General features: G+C 40.3%; 1 protein-coding gene across 13 annotated transcripts in view; it reads left to right on the top strand.

Annotated features, from left to right (window-relative positions):
• Positions 1-23,748, top strand: part of UNC5D (unc-5 netrin receptor D) — a 560,161-nt gene that overhangs the window by 457,104 nt on the left and 79,309 nt on the right. For 4 of the 13 annotated variants that reach the window (XR_004732764.3, XM_035270258.3, XM_008979310.5 and 1 more), the window contains 3 exons: positions 7,269-7,301; positions 22,424-22,438; positions 23,182-23,367. Coding sequence is in view for 12 of the 13 variants with exons in the window: in XM_035270258.3 (XP_035126149.1) it covers positions 7,269-7,301; positions 22,424-22,438; positions 23,182-23,367 (234 nt within the window). In the remaining variant the exon portion in view is untranslated. The remainder of the gene's footprint in view (positions 1-7,268; positions 7,302-22,423; positions 22,439-23,181; positions 23,368-23,748) is intronic. The other 9 variants (XM_002756946.5, XM_008979314.5, XM_008979312.5 and 6 more) reach the window with 5 other exon arrangements.

The raw sequence follows: 23,748 nt of genomic DNA on the forward strand, positions 1-23,748 counted from the left end.
ATATTCTCCAGGTTAATCCATGTTGTTGAAAGTGGCAGGATGGCCTTCTCTTTTAAGGTGAATTATACTTCATTGTGTATATAGACTACATTTTCTGTATTCATTTATTTATCAATAGGCATTTAGGTTGTTTCCATATCTTTGCTATTTTAAATTACATGGCAGTAAACGTGGGAATGTGGCTAGCTCTTCAATATATTAATTTCATTTTGATATTTTTAAATGATTTTAACTATTTGAATATTATTCTTGCCTCAGCGATTATCATGACATTAACGAATACATGATTCTCTTAAGCTTATAGAATCTGGACATTTTTGTTATATTTTGAATATATACATATGTATTTCTATGAAATGGAAGGTAGGGGATCAAAGCAAAAGAATTCATAGGCTAGAAAAAGGACTTTATTATGCATCTTTCCTTGGAGCAGAAGCAGAGTTGGAAGCATTGCATTTTATCACTTTGAGGCTAATTATTCATAAGAATATCTTATAGATATGGTCTTAAAAGTGTTTGTAGTGGTCCAAGAGATATTTTCCTCTGCATATTCATCACAAAAACAAACTAACACACATGGAATCAGTGGGAATAGATAGAAATCACAATGAAGTTGGTATCAATCTAGAAGTTTCAATGATTGAGCTCAAAAGTAAAATATGCTAAGGACGCTTATTTGTCCAGGCACCCCCAGTTTAAAAGAAAAAAATGGGGAAGACTACATGTCCTAAATGCATATTAATTATATGCTTTGACTAAGGGCAGTTCTGGAAGGTCATTGTCATCAGAAGTGACAGCCATGAGCCATCTGTTTTCCTACCCTCCTGACTTCATCTAATTAACATGATGGGATCTTGAACAATGCATAGGTAGAAGATGTCAATAAAACAGTCTTTCATTTACTAATGTGCTTCTCAACTCATAAGAGTTGTTATTTAGGTGGGTGTTTTTGCCATTCAGCCCTGGAATCCCAGTAATTACTCAGATTTCTCTGGGGGAAACCAGTGATTTCTCTAACAGACATTACCAATTGGAAAACTCCAGGAGGAATCTCTAAAAAGTTAATATTCTCTGTGCTTGTCCTCCATGAGTATGCTCAGATTGCATTTTAAAAGGGGTAATAGATCTTGTGATGTCTATATAGACTGGGAAGCTATAGGGAGTGGGGTTGGAGTGAGAAAGCAAGAACTGAACTAACCCAGTAATAGAATAAATATGGCCTCTGAAGAGTCATTGCTGAGCAAGATCTTTAAAAATGAACTGAAAGGAAAAGTGCAATAAGGTAACTAAAAAGTGTCAAATCTAGAGATGTGTTATATTTTATGCTCTTTTGATATTTCTGCGCTTTTAATCACTGAAATAGTTTTAGGATATATACAAGAGCTGGAGGTTGTTTTCCTGCATGTTCTATTACCTAAACGAACTTTGAACACTCAGAGGAGAACAGAATCCCCACTTGTCATTGTCTCCCTGACATATTCCTGTGTAGTGCTGTTGCCAATGCAAAGCAGGCCTCATGTTTGTCTAATTATCCTTCACTGCAAATACAAGGCCTATCTGCCAGGCCCTGGGATTTCCTGCAGCCTTGGATAGCATTCAGAGGGCGTAGCACCAGCTCTTAATTATTTCTAGTTATGAGAGGAGAGGAAAAGCATGAATACATGAAATACACTGATAATCAATAACCTCAATCTCTTTTCTACCACTCAGCAAATAAGCAAATAGCTCTTAATTTCATTCCCCCTTCTCTTTTTCTTGCTGTGACTCTGTGGTCGCAGTGTCACACAAATAAGCATTTAAATATGATTTACATGTTAGAGACCCATAACTGACAATGATTTTTAAAATATAAAATATATCAAATGAACATTTGTGATACTAATTTTTGGAAAAAAACACATCATGTTTCAGTGACTATAAGAAAGACAAACTGTCAAGAGAGGGATGCAGTGCCTGAAAATGGAGTAATCTCCAGAGATTTCAGGAAATAATCAAATTGATCTTTGCCATGGAGTGAGGAAATATTTCTGGAGGGCTTCCCAAGGTGAGGCAACAGTCTGGATAAAAGCTTTGAGTTGACCCTGGAGAGAGTCAATAGATTTATCAGACTAGTGCATAGATTTGTATTTAGGTGCTCCAGAAATTAAGTCATTTCTGGCATGATGGGACCAGTAATGCAAGATCATAAAGGTAAGCAGAGCAGTTGGCCATGACTTGGAGGCAACGTGGAGTGATGGTAGATTCTTGCACACTAATGCTAGAGAATTATTACAACACATAAGGAAATAAGCCAGAGAACAGGTAGAAAAGGCAGACTATTCTACAGACTTCAGAATCAACTCCTAAATCAGTTAAGAGTACAAAGTATGTGGAGGGTAAATTAAAATACAAAACAGTTAGCAAATATGTTTTTTGGGGTGGCAAAGGTTTCAAAGCATATGATTTATGAAAAACAAATGGTCTTTGGAAGTAAAACTATGGGATATGACTAGTCTAGTGAACTAAAAGAAAGGTAAACATTGACTGTAGTGATGTATTTGAATTGCTACTGGGAAGACAGTTGCTGTCCCACTGGGTATTTAGTCTAGATTTAAGCAACCCTACTAACTGAATCTTAAAAATGACATAGACCCAGGTATCAGGCGTATCTGTGCAGTATTCAAAACCAATGAGAGCAGATTTCAAGTAATCACCAGCTACAGATTTTGAGGAGCAGCCCTCTGTCTGCAGCCCTCACTCTGTGGTTGGAGATGAACCCATCTGTCTACAAGTGCGTCTCCCCCCAGGCCTCCTCTCTGCAGGCCCAGGGATGTGGGCTGCATGCAGCTGACCACATTTGTTCTCTAGTAGAGGCTGGATGTGGGTGGATGGGCAGGGATGAGGACATAAATAGCTCCTAAGAACAATGGAAACCATGGAAATGCTTCAGGAGCATGGAATATAAAAAAGGAAGCACGAAATTAAAGGTGAAAAAGAAATGAATCATCACCAAAAATAAAAGGCAGATTGTTCTCTCTGTCCATCATATAGATATATACCTCCCTTTCTTATATACACACACGCAGACAGAAAGCAATATCTGCCTTACAGTACTAAGTGACAAAAGCAGATTACAGAATATATAAAAGATAATTCCACGTTTTTGTAGGTAAAAATGACAAATCACTGGAAATTTTATGTAGTCTCATATCTATAAAATCATAGGGGATAAAGACCTAGGCTTGTCTATATAAATTAACCTTAACAGTGGTTATCCCTTGGTGCTGGAATTATTCTTTTCTTTCTCTTTGTGATTATCTATATATGTATTTTTCATTTTGGATGCAGCAACTGCCTAGTAACTGTGTAAATATAAAAATGAAATAAAATGAAAAAGGTAAAATGTGACCATTTAAAACACTTAAAAATGTTTGCATTTTAACTTGTAAATACACAAAAAGATGGTGAGACTGAATTATAATTTATCATCAATTTCCATTTACTCAGAAGGTTCCAATCAGTATGTTAGACCCTGGGAAAACTGCTATGATTTTTTTCCCAAACTATAGCTCAGCTTCCACTGGCTCAAAATTGCAACATCTCTTACCTACAAGATATAGGAGAGACCCTTCTGAGACCATTTGTATATCATAGCTAGCGACCTCAAGGCCTCTTAGAGAGGTAGAGACTAAAAGTGACCACACAGATCCCATATGTGTTGCCTGGAAGTGATCGTAATCACAAAAACTCAAACCTCAAATAATCAAGATCTCTTGGAGTAGGGCCCAGGTATGAGTATTTGTTTAAAAATCTCCCCAGGTGATTCTAATATGCAGCCAACATTAAGAACCATGACCCTAATGGATTAATTTACTATGGGTCATTTGAACTTGTCCTTTGCAGAGAGGTAAAATTAAAGCAGTCTCTCACCCTGAGCCTTGTGAGAAACTGATTATGCAAACAGAATAAAAGATCATAGAGCACAGAGTGGGTACTTCTTGCAAACTTAGTGAAGTCAGTGGGTAGCCCTCTGTTGTGCTCACTGTAGAACAATCTCGATCAGATATTTCTTGGGAAAATGTTCTATGTTAGCAGATTCCTGTCAAGGTACCATTATTTCACAAAACATAGCAGAATCAAATTTTGATGCTAATGCCAGAGAACTAAAGCTCTCTTGGGCACCAGAGGTTTCCAGCTATTTCCATAGGAGGATACACATTGATACAAGACATGCTGGTCCCTAGCATAACAAGTTCCACTGTAGAGCAGTGGCCATTTGAATAATTTTTACTCTGCTTTAGGACATCATTGTGAATGGATTCTTGTAGAATGTGAAGGCAAGGGAGCCTGCATTCTGGCCTCTGCCCTGCTTTTTAACATATCAGGAAACTGAACTTTTGCTTTGCGTTGGTCTCATAATAGCAGAGGCCGGGACTAGATACAAGTTTTAATGTGCATTCAAGAACCCCCATATTACTAGAATTTCTTATTTGGAGTTGTGACTTCTCTCCAAGCAGCAGCACAAACAGGCATTTTTTTTTTTTTTTTAACTCTGATGATGATCATGATAATCCTAACAGGTTGAAATTGTGTCATTAGCTATTGTTTATTGCATTTATTGATGACAAACATGTGCTAACCCTATGCTGCACGGATTGCCAGTTATCATGCATAATCATCAGTAGCAACCTTTAATGGGAAGTTTTATTCCCATTTTACTGTGAGAACACTGAGGTTACACAGACAGAACGTCGACAATTGAAGGTTTAAATCCAGTTCTGATCCTGAGTTTACTGATGCCATCAAGCCACAATGCCAATAACAGTGACTCCAGAGCTAGGTTAGAGGGGGAGATGCCTCACTCATGCCCCATGTGCCCTCGTTGCCCTTGATTTCTGTGTCTGAAGTCCAAGTCCACAGCCCTGGGCTTTTCAGCTACATTCATTCATTCATTCATTCAGAGCAATACCTGATAGAACTCTACTCCAATTTTTTCATAGCCTGGCTGTATTAGATTTGTTTTCTGGGGTGTAGTTATATATCTCACCCTGTTTTTAATGGAGTTTCATTTTGCTCTCCAGCGTAATCTTCGTTCCTGTGGTTTCGAAGAAAGAAAATACTGTTAAGCTCAGTCAGAGTTCTAAACAGATGTTCTACATGTCTCCTTGTGTAGTTGTAGCAATGTATCACTTCCAGACATCTCAGCCTTGGCCTGCCAGCCTCGCTCTGCCCCATGCCAAATGCTTTCAAATACCGTGCAATAAGCAAAAACTGAGGTTAGCTTAAAACCACCAGTCATTTAATTCTGATTCTTGAATGCATTAGCATCTGGACTTCAGGAGGGACCACCTGCTCTCAGGAAAACTAGTGCTGTCACATCTGTTCAGTAAGGGAAATGCAATGTTCTCTCTTTTAAGAAATCTGACTGTAAAAAAAAATCTGACTATGATCATATCAATATAAACAAGTTATTACTTTTATGAGGATTTTTCTTTTTAAAGAAAGATTTGGCAGAAATTACCTTTTACCATCTCACTTTGCTTTTCTATTTTAAAAAACAGTGGCCCAGGCTAGGTGTGACTCACGCCTGTAATCCCAGCACATTAGGAGGCAGAGGTGGGTGGATCACCTGATGTTGGGAGTTCTAAACAAGCCTGACCAACATGATGAAACCCCATTTCTACTAAAAATACAAAATTAGCTGGGCATGGTGGCACATGCCTGTAATCCCAGCTACTTGGGAGGCAAAGCAGGAGAATCGCTTGAACCTGGGAGGTAGAGGTGGCAGTGAGCCAAGATCACACCATCGCACTCCAACCTGGGCAATAAGAGTGAAACTCCATCTCAAAAAAAAAAAAAAAAATAGTGGCCCATTTGCAGGAGTCTGATTTGCACACACCTTGTGAAAGTTACTTCCACAACAAATCAGATGGCAAAGCACACTAGAGCTGCATTTATAGCACACTGCATTTACATAATACAAGAGCATTCTGTAGAAACCATGCTAAATGCAGGAATGAGTTCGGGTGAGAAAGAGTCTATGGAGAACTCAAGAGAGCTGTGATGATCTGCCTGGGAGGGGTGATGGTGCAGTCAGTCAGATAATACATAAGTTTTCAAATGTGCACTGTGCCAAATTTGCTTCAGTTAAAAACATAATCCAAAATGACAGTCTCATCTCACGCAGCTCACCTTCAGGTAAACAGAGAAGGGAATTATGTAGGGTCCCCCTACCACTGTGAGAGCCTGTGAATGATTAGCAACAGCCTGGATCCTTGTCTACCTCATCTGATTAGACAGTGCCTGACTAGACAGTGCCTCATCTAAACCCCAAGAAGGGACTAATGAGAAGGCGGAAACACCATGCAGATCTTCTGGAATCTTGGCATAGTGTCTGAAGGGCAGGAACCTTGGGTTCCTGCACTGTCGTGGAGTTGTGTGACCAGGTTGGGGGAATGGGGAGAAGAGGGACTGTGGTGTGACACAGAATAAGCCACAGAGGCCCAGTCTCATAGTGACCTGCAAGATTAGATAATTTTAGTGATGGGAGATGGGACAGGAGACAGTGGATGGGGGACACTGGGGGAACTGAGAAAATTCCTCAGCTGAGCTCTGACTCCTTTGGCCCTGCTGAATGCCTTTTCTCTTTATCTACCTCATTTGATGGGTGCACTAAATCTGTGATTATAAAATGACACCTTTTCCATGGAGAGAGCTGGAACAGATTTTGGCAGATAATGGAGATGCAAAACAAAAAGAGTGATTTCTTAAAAACAAAGCTCTAACATGTTCACTGTGCCACACCCATACCTGGTAAGAATGGATAAACAGACAGAGTTGGGGACTTTTTAAACCAGGCTATGATTACTGCAAACCAAGGCAGGATCCCTTTAAATATTTACTTGCTGGTTCATATTTCTATCATGTAGAATGAAACGGCATCCCTTACCTGAGCAGGCTTCTGGCTGTATATGATAGAGTGACAGGCTGAAAGCTCACTGCTCTCCTCATGCTGATAAGAATCTAGCAAACACAACAGAGAGAAATGCTAGTAAACCCACAGGAAAATACAGTTTTAAATGATGAAGTAATCATCCTATTTATTATTATTTTTCAAAATAGAATTAAAAAAATAGAATGAAAAAACTATGGACAGCGTCATTCCTGTTGTCCATAAAAATGGAGAAAATGTTTTACTTATAGAGGTAGATACAAAGTGATACAGAAAATATATCTGCTCCATGTAAATTTATTAAATGCAACTTTCTTTTTCTCTTTCTTTCTTTTAGATAAAAAACCTCTTCATGAAATAAAACCCCAAAGTAAGTTATTTTTCCTCTTGTGAATATAATTTATTCTCATATTTGCTGCCTTGCTATTGTATTTATTTAGGAGCTAAGCAGAATTGAAGTTCCTATGAAAGATCCAGGGCTTTTGGGGCCTCTCCTCATTGAGTTCAGAGTCACATATCAGAGGTTTAAATTTGAAAGAAATATGTACACCCCTCTCCTCCCTCTCAGTAAAAGTAAATCTCTCCTCTTGATTCTTTCTGCCTCTAAGTCCATTTCTCTGCAAATGTCATCTAGGATTCCTATTTCTGAAGAGATTTATCACATCAAAATTAATAAATATTTGTCAGTACACACTTTTTTTGAGAGCAGCCTTGGGCAAAAGCCTGTTAGGTCTCTCCACCTAACAGGAGGAGGGGGCGCACCTGAGAGCACAAACCCAACATCTTATCTCCCGTGGAATCCATGGCAACTGGGCAGATTAGGACCCAAAACTACATGGTGAAATAATTATGAGCTGAGGATTGGGATGTTGGTACTGGCTTAGGCTCCTTGTCCCAGGCTTGCTTCCCAGATAGGTCTTTGCATTCTCTTTATTTTATGCTTCCTGTAGAGTTGAAGAGAGGAGATGGCTGGAATGGCTAGCAATATGGCATGTGACCTTATGCTCTTTGGTATCACTTTTTACATTTCCCAATTTCCAGGCTGTATCAAGAAAAATCAGAATTTAAGGTGGAGGGTTTTAGAACCCAGGAATCTCTACTTTTAGAGCTCCTCATGTGATTCCAAGGTACAGGTGAGGCTGAGAACCATGGTCTTGGCAACATGTTTCTCAAAAGATAGATCAGAATCCACATGCATCAGAGTCTCAGGGTGTGGCCAGAGCTTGTTAAATTAAATATGCACCACCTCAGGACAGAACAAGTAGATTTGAATTACAGGTTGAGGAGCTCCTAAGAATCTGTGTTAATATGTTCCCCAAATCTTTCTCATACATCAGAAATATGTAAAGGATGCTAGGGAAAGTTCAAGATACTGGGGCAACATTAATACAGCTGTCATCAATAGGAGATTAAACAACTGCCTGGCTGGTTTGTAAAGCTTGTGAAAGATGTCCCTGCCTAGCATCGCTCATTCTAGTATACACTGAATGACTTTTGATCTTTTAAATCCTAGGGTATTAAAATTCAAAGAGCTTGGAAGAGTTAATAGCTATTATGAGCTAACTTCTTTAAGAGAATTAAGACCCTGTGAGTATAGACAGAAATAGGTACCTTGGGACAGGGGTCACAAGACATGAGGAGAAAATCCAGTAAAGCCATTCTGTTCCTATTTTCTTATGTTGCTTCAACAAGGCTGGAGATACAAAGGCATCATTACTTGCAGAGTCTGAGAATTTTGGAAAACAACAAAAATAAACATTTAAACTTCTTTCCCTGTTCTCTGCTGCCCATTTTTTTTTAATTATTACTACTTAAGTATTGGCCCTCCGATACTGTGCTTGTTTGATTTTGAATTTATGGGAAGACCGAGTTTGGGGTTACCTGCCTGTGTGTATGAGTGTTCATGTGTCTGTGCATTGAGGGAGGGAGAAACAGGTCACTGAATATTTGGCCTGCACTTGTGTCAACACTCTCAGGATGACAGGTGGAGTAAGTGGACTCTTAACTTTCTCGTGGCCACATGGTGCATGCTGTCCACTGATTCTGTCATATAGCACAGAAAAGATCATAGGTATCCGTGTGGTGGCCAATGTGAGAGTTACTTAGAAATGCATGTGTGTGTGCTTTTAAAATTAATTTCATGCTTAGTTTGTGAGTCCTGGGCCATCCTAATTTGGTTACATCTGTACTTCCAGCCATAAACCCCAGAGAAGCTATTCCCAGTCCTTAGGGACTTCAGCATTAGTTTTTGCTTGGGGTTCTCGCTCCTGAGCACCATGCTTAATTGCTGGATACTGCAACAAAATCGCTTAAACTGTTTTAATTTGTGATTTCTCTAAAAATAAGACCTTAGAGAATCAATGTGATTGCAGAAGGCTCCCAGAGGAATCCATTCAGGGTTCTGTAAGCTGCATGGTTAGGAGTGCATTATATAAATTCAGGCTGCAGTTATTCAGTGAAAGAGGGGCTTAGTCTGAGACTACATGAATCATCACTGATGCAAAATCAAAGTCAATTATGAAGATAATTGAGAAACAACCTGTGCCTATATATAGCTGTACGCATGATCTTCCATAAGGCCTGGCAGATAGAAAACATCACTCAGAGCTCTGCACAGAGTGCTCCATGAGCAGGCAGGAAGAGGCATGAGCTTAGAGGTGCGGGAGGTATAAAAAGAAAGGGAAGTCTTAAGATATCTGTTGGCAAATCATAATGACAAACTGGGGAAAGTAGGTGCACTGCATAGCTCATGAAAGCACTTATTGTAAATGAGATAATTTAATCAATTACGTTTCCTAATGTACTAAACCGAATGTTTCATTTTCTGCTTCTGCACATCTTAAATTATCTTCAGGTGCTTTATGAGATTTAATCATAGTTAATAGAAACTTCATTACCATCAAATGTGCTTTCAATAAATGTTGTGTAACAATGTCAGGAGGTGTGGTAAAATGTAGTAGGTTCTGAATGGCAAACACGCACCCCCAGAGTCAAACTGAAAAATGGTTGCGTTCAGACAATAAGACTCCTTGGAGGCTTGGAGTATGCCATTTACTGAAAGGCTGTGAGCTTCTGAGTAGCAGCTGGTTTCGTAAGTTTACCTGAAGGGTTGAAAAGGATTTAGCTTTTCCCTGGAAAATAACTCATATTACACGTCTCTCTTCATCTCCTTTCCATGCAGTTGTGTACCTAACAGAGATCAGTGCTCAGCATAAACTCAGTTAGTAGTTTTAGAGCCGGCTACCTCCAGGACATTTTCAGTTGAATATGTACTAATAACCTTACTCTCAACTTTTTCAGAGTTGAATTTATCCTTCTCTTTCCCTATCTTTAATTCATTCCTCTTCCTATCTTCTCTATTTCAGGGAACAGTATACCATCAACACAGTGTGTAGGGCAGAAACTTGGAAAGCCTCCTAGATCCCTCTTAGGGATCTACGCAGGAAAAGGAAGATTTCCTTCACCTCCCTTTCCCTGCTTACTACCCAATAATTCATCACAATCTGACTATTCTGCCACCTACTAGATTTCAAGTTCATCAGCCAATCTCCATCTCCACTCTGCTCAAACCCATCCCTTCCTTCCTTCAGCAACTTACTGAGTGCTGACTTTGTGCTAGGAAGTGTTCTGGGTGGTGGAGAATCAACACTGAGCAAAACACATACAGTTTCTCCTTCTATCAAGCCCACAGTGTGAGGAAGGACAGGAAAAAACAAACCAGAAAACGCATAGTGCTAAGTGGACTGGAGATGGTGGTAAGTGTTAGGGAGAGAAACAGAACAGGGTGGGGGCTCAGATAGGGTCAGAGGGAGTGATGATTTTTGATGTGAAGAGTTCAGCTGTGTTTATAATAAAGTTATGTCGTTGGGCATGGTGGCTCACTCTTGTAATCCCAGCACTTTGGGAGGCCTAGACAGATGGGTCACTTGAGGCCAGGAGTTTGAGACCAGCCTGGCCAATATGGTGAAACTTCGTCTCTACTACAAATACTAAAATTAGCCAGATATGGTGGTGTGCACTTGTAATTCCAGCTACTTGGGAGGCTGAGGCAGTAAATTCCCTTGTACCCAGGAGGTGGAGGTTGCAGTGAGCTGAGATTACAGTGAGCCAAGATTGTACCACTGCACTCCAGCCTGGGCTACATAAGTGAGACTCTCTTATCTCAGAAATAAAAAGTTACGCTTGAGAAGAAACCTGAGGGGAGAGAAACAAGGAAACAAATATTCTGAGTAGCTGGGGGATGAGCAGACAAGACAAAGGGAACAGCAGGGTACAAATGCTATGAGGTGGGAGTTTGGCTGGAGTCTCTGAGGGCTGGCAAGGAGACCAGGATATCTGCAACAGAACCAGAAGTGAAAAACAGTAAGGTCAGAGAAGGTGGGTAAGGGAAGAAATCTTCAGAGTTTATTATAGGCTGCTGTAAGGACTTTGACCTTCACTCTGAGGAAGTTGGGAAACTATTCAGGGTTTTTATTCAGAGTGACATGATCTAATATGTTCAAGGATAAACTCTTAACTAGTGGGTTGAGTGTAAACCTATAGGGAACCAGAGCAGAAGCAAGGAGATCTGTCACAGTGACCTATTATAATGATAATCTGTTACAATACCTAGGCTTTTAGAGTAATCTGGCTTTAAGATGATTGTTGTTTGAGCCAGCTATATAGCGAGAGGAATTGTAAAAATGGGTCATATTCTAGATGTCTTTTCAAGGCAGAGGCAAAAGGATTTTCTGATGCATTGGGTGTAGAGTACAAGAGAAAAAAAAATGTTATGGATGATCCCAAAATTTTGGCTGTGCAACTGGAAGAATGGAGTTGGTCATTATTGGTATGGGAAAACCTTGGTATAGCAAACCTAGAGGAAGAATTAGGAGTTCAGTGTTATAAATTGTAAGTTTAATAGACCTAGTAAATATCTAAATGGAGAGGTTCAGTAGACAGTTGAGGTTGACCAGAGAGTCTAGAAGTCAGAGGACTGTGTGAGCTGGTACTATAAATTTGGGGCTTGTCAATATCTGGATGATATTTAAAGCCCTTAGGTTGGATGAGATCACTAGATAATGAGTGTGAATAGAAAAGAGGAAAGACCTGAGGAGTGAACCCTGAAGGACATGAACATTTAGATGTAGAGGAGGCCAGAAGTCACTGCAGAGAAGAAAGAAAAGTATCAGTCCATGGAGCAAGAGAAAAACCAAGTGTAAAGAAAACGGTGTTCCAGAAGAAAAGTCTAAAAATTCAGACCATCTTCACTCCCACACCAGGATTTCTAGAGTTGCCTTTTGGTGGCCAGTCTTGCCCAGCATCAGTTTATCTAATCTGTCCAAAACAAGTCCTGACTACATCACATCCCTGTTTAAGCCTTTTCAGTAGCTCAGTGTTATTCTTAAGAAAAAGTCTAGAGCACTTAACATGCATATGATCTGGTCCCAGCTTGCTTGCTTGCTTTCTCTTTTTCTTTTTTATTTATTTTTTTTTTTTTGAGACCAAGTCTTAGCTCTCTTGTTTGGGCTGAAGTGCAGTGGCATAATCTTGGCTCACTGCAACTTCCGCCTCCCAGCTTCAAGCAATTCTCCTGCCTCAGCCTCCCGAGTAGCTGGGATTACAGGTGCCTGCCATGATACCTGGCTAATTTTTGTATTTTTAGTAGAGACAGGGTTTTACCATGTTGGCTAGGCTGGTCTCGAACTCCCGACCTCAAGTGATCTGCCCATCTCAGCCTCCCAAAGTACTGGGATTACAGGCATGAGCCACAGCACCCAGCCCCAGCTTTTCTTTGCTTAGTCATCTTCACTGTTAGGCATTCTCCTTCCTACCCTCACCATTGCTGTATTCTTCAGTGAAACAAAGCTGCTCATTTTGAATGCCTGGTGGCCATGTTGGCCTATAGTGTCCCCTATGTGTTCTATTACTTCTGCCTATGTCTCTTTCCCTCTAACATTTAACCTGTTTAACTTATTCTTCCTTCAGTTTTCAGCTTAGCTGTCATGTCTGCAAGGCCTTCACCATCCCACCTTAAGTGTGAGTTCGTCGCTCTTGTAATTTGCCTCAGTATCAAAGTGTCCCCTATTTTCGTGCTATATTTGTATTGCTTTTGTTCTGGTCTGGATTCCCCATCTGATAGACATGGTCCCTGCCATCTGTCATACAATATATTCTTATTCATCATTACACCTGTTGAATTGACCACAGAGCCTAGCATGTAGATATTCAACAAATATTTGTTGTGCTGCGGTTTTCGTTCTTTCTGCTAACTTCTCACTGGACCTTTTGGTGTTAAAGTAAAAGAAAATCAAGATTTTGCTTCAATATAGTCAACTTTTCTCATTCATGTAGAGGACATTTATTGTACAGTTGGCCTTTACAAATCTTGATTCAGTGAAACAAGAAACGTATCTTCCCCACAATTTTAATACAAGACAGAAAGAGGATATGTGATTTGAGAAAAGAAGTAAGGAAACTATCTGTAATAGTCATCTACTCTGTGCCAGATGCTAGGTTAAAGCCAAAAATGTATGCATGTAGAAATCATTTCCACCAAATCATAGCCGGAATGCATCCTTAAAGTCTGAAAAGCAGGTATGCTCTTCTCACTGAAGAAAACTGCATTCTGCACCTTTCCCCAAAAGGCACTGGGTTCATTCAGCGTGAGATCATGTAGATCTATATTCTTTATGATCTTCACCAGGTACAGAATTCCTCAAAGGATGTGGGGGCTGCACTGGCAACTTGGTGTGTTATTTTAGGCTATGGAGACTTGATTAGGATCTGGAACCCGCAAAACCATCTGTGTCTTTGGTCAGACTTCTCAATTCTCAAAAGACTTCTAGGCTCTCCTAAGCTAACATTAAGCTACAGGCATTGATGCTGATCCTCTAACCACTCTCTCAAACTCTTTTTTTTTTTTTTCTCATTTTGTCCATTTTTCCTCATATCCTGCTGGTTATTTTCAATTACATAAATACAGCACTTTCTGAAAATTGCCTGACTTGCTTCATCCTTCAGAATCATTCCTACTGTGAACCAATTCAGCCCATATATATGTGTAACATTTGTACATTTTTGTACTATTTTCTATTTTTTATGATCTAATTTTTATGCAATCATAAATGTGTCTTCTCTTACTACCATTTTCAATGATTTTGTTGACTCTGCCCTTAATGGACATGATGCAGCTTTGTTAATTAAATTCCTCAGACCTAAGCACAGACATGAGTACATGATAAACTATTAATAGTATGTTCTTTAGCACCAGAATAACTTGGGTACTTGTTAAAAATGTGAATTTACAAGCCAAACTTCTCTACCTCTCAGTAACTAAAAATTTGTAGAGTTTATATCTTCTGTTTTCAGAATAAGACATAAAGTGAAGTAGTTTTCTGAAAAGCTGGAGTTCAAATTCTGTCCTTTTTGACACTGTCTTCTGTTTTGTCTCACCATCTGATGGGCAAAAGCACAGTTCTTTCACAGTTCAAAGGTAGAATTACCAGATTAAATAAAGGAAACTTCATTAAATTCAGATTTCAAAGAAACATCAAATAAATGTTTAGGATAAATATGCCCCACATATTGCATAGGAAATACTTATGCTAAAGCTACTCATTTTTTATCTGAAATTTAGATTCAACTGTGGGTCAAACTTTTATTTGTTCAATCTGGCAAACTTACTAAAAGGAGTTCTAAAACATATCTGAGTAAGCACTATCGAAAAATATTTTATAAAACAGATGACCTTTGTTGCCAACCTTGTAAAGCTGGTTAGAATTGAAGCAGATATTGGAAAAGAGAGGCTCTCAGTAAGGGTAAAAAGTTGGAACCAAAAATAAAAGTCTGCAGAAGTACATGATCTACTTGAAAAAATGAGTAGTAAGGTTTGAGCAGAGAACAGGGTTCACATAGATGAGAACTGGGTAAGCGGCATTGAAATGTAGTGTGAGCAGGGCAGAAGTGTCGAGCAGTGGGAGAAGTCCACGAGGAGTGGACCCAGTCCCTCCTACAGAGTCATGAAAGATGTCGGGGTGGCCGTACTCAACAAGGTTTGGGGAGAGTCATCCACAGGTAAAACGGTTCCGAGTAAGCAAAGACTACCAGTGTGAAGGGGACTGTCCCATGTGGGTGTTCACTGGGATGTCTGCTTTTGAAATTGAGATGGCAGAGGCACTGGAGACACAATCACTCAGTCATGTGAGTGGTTTGAGGAGGGAGTCAGTGGAAACAGACTCAGAGATGACTCTTTGATCTTGAACCATGTCCCTGGTGGTGCCATTACTGGAAAATGGAGAATTCAAGAGAAGAAAATGTGAAGAGGTAAGAATGAATGCTGATAATGATGAATCTGTAAATCAGATGACAAATGTGAGATGTGAGGATGAGATGCAGGTGGTTTTATCCAGCAAGCAGGAAGGAAATACAGCAACAGATCTTCAAAGAGAAGATGAGGCAGGAGATGTTAATCTGAGACTGTTCAGGATCAAGGAAATCGTTGGCACTGTCTGTCTGTGAGTGATTATCCAATTAGATGAGAACTGAGAAAGGAAAAAAAGGCCAAGCACTGAATTTTACAGCCTGTATTTAGAACTAGGAGAATGAAGGGTAGGTACTAAGCAATCAGTAAAGACCAGGTCAGAGAAGCAAGAGAATCAAATTTAAGGGGCAGGTTTTTTTTCTAAAAGGAAGTTTGCTATTCTTGTCTATTGCTGCTGGGCAGTGGTAAATAATATGACAAGGAATGTTATAGTTGATGCAGTTTAAATGACCTTCAAGAGAGAACAGTGGTTTGTGCAAACACAGACTTTACAGGATATAGAAACAATCAAATGATGTGGCAGTAGGGGAGTAGTTAAATAAACGATCATCCAGCCTGAGTATGGGCTGGGCAAATGAAAAAGGAATGACGTAGGCATATTATGTTCTGATAAGAAGTGATCAACAAGATAGCATGCATTTTTTAAAGGATAGTAAAGGAAGTATGATATAGAGCCTTTAGGATAGAGAAAGAGGAAGAAAAACAAATAGAGGACATTGACATACTTTTTTTTCCTGAAATGTCACATAAGGTACCATTAAGAGTGATTACTTTTGGAGAAGTGGTGGTTGGAGGGCAAGCTTTCTTTTTGCATAGTACATGTACCTTTTTATAGTTCCTAGAACATTTTCTAATCTTACATGTGTATTCTGTTTGTTTCTTTTTATGTTAATAGTATGAGGTTAACTGGTTGGGGAGATTATGGAACAGGTATTAAGAAATATTTAATATTAAAAGATGCTTAAGGTTCTTGTTGACAAAGAGCTAAGAATTCAGTAGATATTTAAAAAGGTGGCATCTTTGAGAAGTTTATGAAAGAGTAAGTTGAGGAAAGGTCTTGGGGAGAGGTGATTAGAGAGACTAGACTTTGTTTGTAGGCAGGGGGCAAGGCCCAGCTGTGGAGGAAAAATTTGAACATGCAAGACCAAAAGAGAATGATGAATGAGGCCAGGTCCTCATGGGGCAGCTTTTCAGGAACAGAAAACAAGAAAAAGAAAATTGGATGAAGAAACAGGAATTTGGAGTTGCAGAGGAGTGAACTCACATAGGATGGTCTCCATTTTTTCAACAAGAAAGAGAGCAGGTGAGAAGTAGGAGTCTTGAAGAAAAGGAACAAAGTTCAGAGCAGCTGTTGTGATGAAAGCACTATTTGGCCATAACATTAATTATTGAGTGGCAAGGAAAGCCTGGGTGAGGTTACATAGCATCAGTTTTGTGATGATGCCAGTGCTATAGTTAGTGACTTCCTCCAGCAGGGAAAGTTAACCTGGGTGCTGGTGTGGAGAGGACAGAGAGGAGATTCAAGGAAGAGACACCATGTCATGGTTAAGCATCTCAGGAGTGAAGATGGACGTGTGTTCAAAGCCTGACTTTGGCATTTTCCAAGTTACCAACTTACTTGACACTGTGTCATCATCAGTAAAATAAGATATTAATATATAAAACCTACCTCATAGATTTTATTTATGAGGATGAGAATGCAATCATTTATGTAGTTCTCAGAGAGACGTCAGCATAAGGTTAGTGCTCAGTTATTGAGTTACTGTGGTTCCTAAGAGATTGTCACGCAGTGTTCAGGAAGACAGGAGTCAACACTGGATAGAGAGTGATCAAAAGCATTGATTCTGGAGCCAGACTACATGGGATTGAGTCCCAGCTCTGCTACTTACCAGTCATGAGACTGCGAACATGGCAAGTAATTCTCTCACCTCAGTTTACACATCTCAATGAAGATATTTTTAGAAGGTTGTTGGAAGGATTAAAATGAGTGAATAAATGTAAAGTCCCAGAACAGTGCCTGCTAAGTGCGTTTTTAAGATATAGCTGCTATTGTCATTAATTACAACAGTAAAACAACAATAGCAAACTGAGATTTTCGGGGTTGGGAAATTGGAAAGGCAGAGATGTTACAAGATTCTAAAAATTGCAAATACAATAGAAATGTCTTAGCATGGTTGGCCATGGCTAATCATTTAAAAACTATTTTCTGATGCATTAAAGAAAAAAAGTTTGCTTTTTGATGATAGCACATATAAACAACTTTAACAATAACTTCTGTTTTATTGTATTTCGGCATGCCATTAAATATTTTGGCAGGGCACTTTGTATCAACACCACCTCCTATACTGCGGGTACTTCCTGGGGTGTCTGTTACCTGGCTTTCTATGGGATTCCATCTCCATGGCTGACTGCTTCATTTTCTGTTTGTCTTACCCTTCTCGGGATGTGCTGTATTTATCATGTGAATTCCTTAGTAATTCACTGCCTCTTATATATACCAATTCAAGTTTGTTTTTCTGAAATGGGAGCAGTGGCATTCTGCAATATCCAGTAGGACACAAAACAGAATCTCATATGTTTGGAAAGGTACTTGCTATGCTCCTGTGTTAATTCTCAGTCACTTACCTGAATTCTGCAAAACAGATTCTAATCTGTAATATAGTTAAAGGTCATAATATGAGAACTGAGTTAAATTTACATTAGTAAGTGGCTGGCATTAATACATCTCTTAGAGGGGAGTTATATAAAGGAGGAGGAAAACCAACTAAAAAGCCCTTCTATAGAGTCCTTAAGGCACACTGGTGACAGTAAATGACTGGATATGATTATCATGCTTAAAGCCATCAACTTCGTTAATACCTATTCCCTGAACTGTGACGTTCAAAGGGGTTTTGAAAGGTCATTTAGTACTTCTCCCTAGCTTTGACCAAAATCTAAAATAACTGCAGAGTACTGTAAAGTCGTGCTGTTTTTTTAGAGACTTTCTGAAAGGAGATTTCACAGTCTCCCACAGAAATACAATCGGGTTTTTAACAACCCTCATTATAGAAAAGGTCATTGTAATATCTAACCAGAGTCCCAATTGCTATAATAAAAGGTCATGTCCTCTTTTTCAGTTCTTGTTAAAGATGGTGAAGAGTTGGTTACTAGCTTCATCATAAACGAATGGTCACTGAGCACCCACCCAGACCATAGGCCTCTTCTCTCCTTATAACGCACTTTATGTGTTCAAGATCACCAGGAAGTCACTTTACAGCTCTCTTTTCTCCAGGCCAAATGAACCCATAAACATTTCCTCTCCAGGGTCCCAGTTTCCAGCTCTCGATTAATCTTCGTAGGCTTCCCTGCAGATGTTCTGTGTCCCTTCCAGCAGTGAGCACATTCCTCAGTAGTTTCTAATTTGGAATACAAGAGAGTTTGCAGTCAGTTCTCTGCATTGTTTGTGGGGCTTGGGGGCTTTTTTTAATACCTGTAGATTGTACACAGTAATTTTTGCTGCCACCTGGTGAGTCCTCCTAAGCTTTGCCTAAAGCTTTTGTGACTCTGGGACAGAGGAAAATAGGGAAGAAGAAAACAGGAAAGAGATTTGTAACACATTGATATGTAAAGCTTCATTTATGAAACAAAGTTGGGAAAGTATCCTGTGCCCACAAAGAGAATAGCCTGCTCAGTTAGGGCTTTTGTTCAAAATGACTTTGAGCAAACCAACCAGCCACACTGTACTTGAAAGACTGGATAGGCATAATCATATGGGTAAATGTAAATGAAAAGAGAATCCTGGCAGCAGGGGTTCTAAAATCAACCTAAGACAGTGGTTTCTTTGATATTTCTCTTCTTGCAGTTGGAGGCCAGGCAAGCAATCAGTAAATAGCTGTTCGTGATGATTGGCAAGGTTCTCCGGGAGATTATAGCGATATTGCAGCTTTTGAAGAGTTTAAGGCAGTTAGGGAGAACAAAGCACCTCACTGGCATTTGGAAAATTAACAATCACAAGTACAACCCTGAAATGAGATCTAGGAAGCACAAGTGATACCAGGAGTTCAGAAGACCATGGGGCAGCAGCACTGGCTGGATTGGCTAGGACAGAGTCACCTTAATGGGAGAGGAGGACCCTGCACTGGGTACCGTGACTGATGGGTAGATGGAGAGGGCTAAGGTCTAGATGCCTAGGGGAGTTGGGGGAGTATATATTACACTGACCACTACATATGGCCTCTTGTTAGCAGGCATCCATCTAACAGAGATATCAATTACAATTTCACTTGGGATGAATGATAATGCAATAAAGGGCTGAAAACCAGTGCACAGGAATGGTCATGGGAAAAAGCTGTCAGTCCCTGGGAATTGACTGCACCTTGCAGTCCTGTTGCTGGAGCAATTCTCCCAGAAAAGAGGGGCAGAAACTTCCAAGGTTCTTTAGGAGAAATGAGTGTGTGCTTGTGTGCATGTGTGTATGTGATGATTCTGCAGGGGCACTGCTCAACTGCACATGTGCTTATACATACACACCCCTTTCTCCCTTCTCTCATGAAGCCAGAGTAAAAAATCTAGAACTAAACCTTGGGGCTAGTACTGGACACATGAAGGAGAATCACTTCAACTTTTGTAAACACACAGAAATCCTTACAAAGAAAGCCACTGTATACTCTTGGAAAGAAAGATCAGAAAACAGTGGAATGGAGGTATAGGTGGGAAGAGGAAAAAGAATGAGGTGAAGTACAAGCAGATAGATGGAAAAGAAAAGAGTAAAACAGAAAAGAAGCCCAATGACCCAACTGCAGAGGAATGTGAGCTGTAGGTAAGGATGTCTGATTGCAACCCCTGAGGTGTAAAATGTGGCTTTGAGGACTTGTGTATACGTCTGTGGCTGCACTTGAAATACCCAGGTCTCATCACTACCCTGTCCTTACCACCTGTAGATAGGAAATGACTGAGAATATGGGCCATGTGTTAATTCATCTATGCATCCTCATTGCTGCTCCTCAATAAATGTTGAGTTGGTGAAATACTGTAAGCTGAACTTTGTAATTCCTAGGACAAATTGTTCTGTAAAATAATTACCTCTTTGCTCATCTCTCCATAGGTATCCCTTTCCTCTGCCGCTTAGCTTATAGGTCATGCTGTCCCAGTGTTGGGGTGAGCCTTAGGGGAACCAGTGCTCACCATGGAGGTTTCTGTCCCCTCTTTCCCTACCCTGTCTCTGAAGTTCCTCTATTCATTTTTTAAATAATATGATTTAGTATTTTATTCCTTTAAGTCAAATGGATTCTACAAATGTTCCTGGGAGAGGAAACACACTGAGCCATATCAAACATTGATACTTTGGTCTGCAGGTATACAAAGGGTCATTCCTACAGCAGGATCTATATCTGGAGGTTACCTGGTTACCGGGTAGGTAGGAAGTGGAAACATAAAAGACAAAATGGCAGCCGGACGCTGTGGCTCACACCTGTAATCCCAGCACCTTTGGAGGCCGAAGTGGGTAGATCACAAGATCAGGAGTCTGAGACCGGCCTGCCAACATGGTGAAACCGCATCTATACTAAAAATACAAAAATTAGATGAGCATGTTGGCATGTGCCTATAATGCCAGCACTTTGGGAGGCTGAGGCAGGTGGATCACAAGTTCAGTAGTTCGAGACCAGCCTGGCTAACATGGCAAAAACCCGTCTCTCCTAAAAATACAAAAATTAGCCGGACCTGGTGGTGGGCACCTGTAATCCCAGCTACTCGGGAGGTGGAGACAGGAGAATCTCTTGGAGCCAGAAGGTGGTGATTGCAGTGAGCCGAGATCGTGCCACTGCACTTCATCCTGTGCGACAAGAATGAAACTCCATCTAAAAAAAAAAAAAAAGACAAAATGGCAATCCAGGGGAACAAAGATAACTTGTTCCTGCTGCTTGGTTTTTTGTCTTAGCCCAAATCCATTTCCAGCCCAGGTGGTTTGCCCTGGTCATCCTCCTGGCTTCTGGCCTTTATTATTTTAGTACCTGGAAAACTGAGAATGTCTTTGTCTCCACTTTGTCAACTCAGCAACAAAGCAGCTGCATTCTGCATGCTGCCAGGCTGTTTCTCTGTATGTGCTCATTTGCTGAGCAGGTGTGTTCTCCCCAGATACACCTTTTAAGGTGAGAGTGTCATCAGTCAACAGTGCCCAAAGAACTGGGCGAAGGGGAGGGAAAGTGTTAGTTGGTTTCAATCCAAAGTTCCCTCACTGCTTCCCATACTCTGGCATGATGCATTTGCTGTGTTCTGTAACCTCTATCTACTCTGGGTATAATTATTCCCTCCAAGGCACTTAATTGAGTAGAGGGAAGGTGGGAGCTTAAGAATGATAGTTGCCCTCCTTCTTCCCCACATGACACAGGCACATGTGGAAATTGGGGTTGACATTGATCATCACAGCCATGGTTCTGGGTGGTTGGAGCGATAGTCTCCATCCCTGTCTCTCTCACATTTGAATCATCATGAAGCTGAAACGGAAGTCTAAATCACACACAGTTTCTCACCAGCGACCGTGCTGTTCTAGTTATTAAATGTATTTGATAAACCTCTGACCTTTCAGATGCTGTTCTTCTTTTATTTTTTGATGGTTGTGTTCTCCCTTGTGAATTATTTTTATGTGTTTATTGCCCTATTACTGAACTAGTTCTGCTTGGTTTCCTTGTTCACTCTTTGACTTGGGAGCACCTCATTTTACAGTCCACTAACTTTGTTGAAAATAAATTCACTTTCCTTGGGTGGTTAGTATTACTCATTTGATAACTTAAGTACCACATTAGGGTGTGGTGAATGCATAGTAAGTGCTGCACAGTTACAAGGTAAATATATGATGGGTTTATTTTATCCTGTAAGCCCAACACGGGGTGACAGAGTAATTACTTTGGGACCCATTAAGTTACTTACCACATAATCTGTCAGAAGATGAACTATGTAGTTAGCACTTGCCACCTTCCATTTCCACACAACTTCTAAGATCACACCTCTTTTAGGATGACATTCTCTCACATGAATCTCATATGCTGTATTGCAGGAGGCATTATGGATCTGCTACAGGAATAACCATACCCAATGCCCATCTAGAAGAAAGGGTGAAAAGCAGCTACAGCACATCTTGGGGGGTGGGGAGGCACCCCCATTCTAAATTCAAACTAACGCTTTTATTTTTGCTTTGCCCATGCATTCAATAGGATGGAGTAGGAGAGGTATGGGAGAAACAGCATGTGCCGTCTTAGCGACCAGTCCTCTTCCACAATAAATTATGAGAGTCTAGCATTTAATTGGTGTCAGAAAACATTTACCATGGACATAACAGCACCTGGGACCAAGACCTTCATATTCCACAATAAAATTCTCTCATAATGACTGTGACCCCTAAACTGATGTTGTCAGTGTACTCTTAATCTGAATGATTTATGCCAAAGCTAACATTCATATTTGTGAACTCTGGTCTTTCTCTCAACTCATAGACTGTGTTACCTCCTTGCCCCAGACTGCTCTCTGCAAATGCATGTGCCCCAGGTTTCATAAAAGCAGAGAAGATCACCCATGTTTTATCATTGTGTGTGAGTCTGCCCTCGCTCTGATAAAAGTAAAATGTAAAAATTGTTCTGCAGAGAAACATGATGTCCTAAAATGTTAAGGAGGTGTTTGCTTTTACTAGAAAAAAAAAATTATTTTCTTTGCAAAATTGATTCTCAAGAGTCTATTACATGCTAAGCTACCTTAATGCAGTTAAGATGTTTGCCTAGCATCCCTTTGATTTATACAAGGCATTTTAGCAACACAATTATTGTGTGAAAGGGAGTACAACTTGAGTTCACTGTACATATGTCATTTCTCTGAGCAGTAGCTCCAAAACTCCAATAGCATTTCCTTTTGTATCCCTGAGTGGGTCTTTGGCTTTGTGCCCATGCTGGTCACTTACCATTTCTCTTATGTCTTTCAGGCATTGAGAGTGCCAGCGACATTGCTTTGTACTCGGGCTTGGGCGCTGCCGTCGTGGCCGTTGCAGTCCTGGTCATTGGTGTCACCCTTTATAGACGGAGCCAGAGTGACTATGGCGTGGATGTCATTGACTCTTCTGCATTGACAGGTGGCTTCCAGACCTTCAACTTCAAAACAGTCCGTCAAGGTCAGCGGCGTAGGTCCCTCCACACCTCGTCCTCATTGCCATAGACTACTCTCACACTGGACCCCAGACTTCTCCTGGGCCCCGTGTGAAGGTAGCTCTTGGCACTGGGAGCCGCTACCAAATTGTCTTCACACATGAACAGACCAGGCTGGGCGAAGTGGTCTCCTTAGGTCCTTGTCTGTCGCAAGGACACAAGGATCTCAGTTTATTATCAGCAACATTTTCAATGAGGCATTTCCATTTTTGATGTATGGTGAGCCTAATGAGGTATTTTATTTCAAATTATCCTTCTTTTTAAAAAGTCCCTTTGAGGATGTATATTTAATTTAGTTAACTAAAGTACTGATTATTTAAGACTGAGGACTAACACCTATATCACAA

Source organism: Callithrix jacchus, chromosome 13, assembly GCF_049354715.1.
Source record: "Callithrix jacchus isolate 240 chromosome 13, calJac240_pri, whole genome shotgun sequence".
Taxonomy (NCBI): domain Eukaryota; kingdom Metazoa; phylum Chordata; class Mammalia; order Primates; family Cebidae; genus Callithrix; species Callithrix jacchus.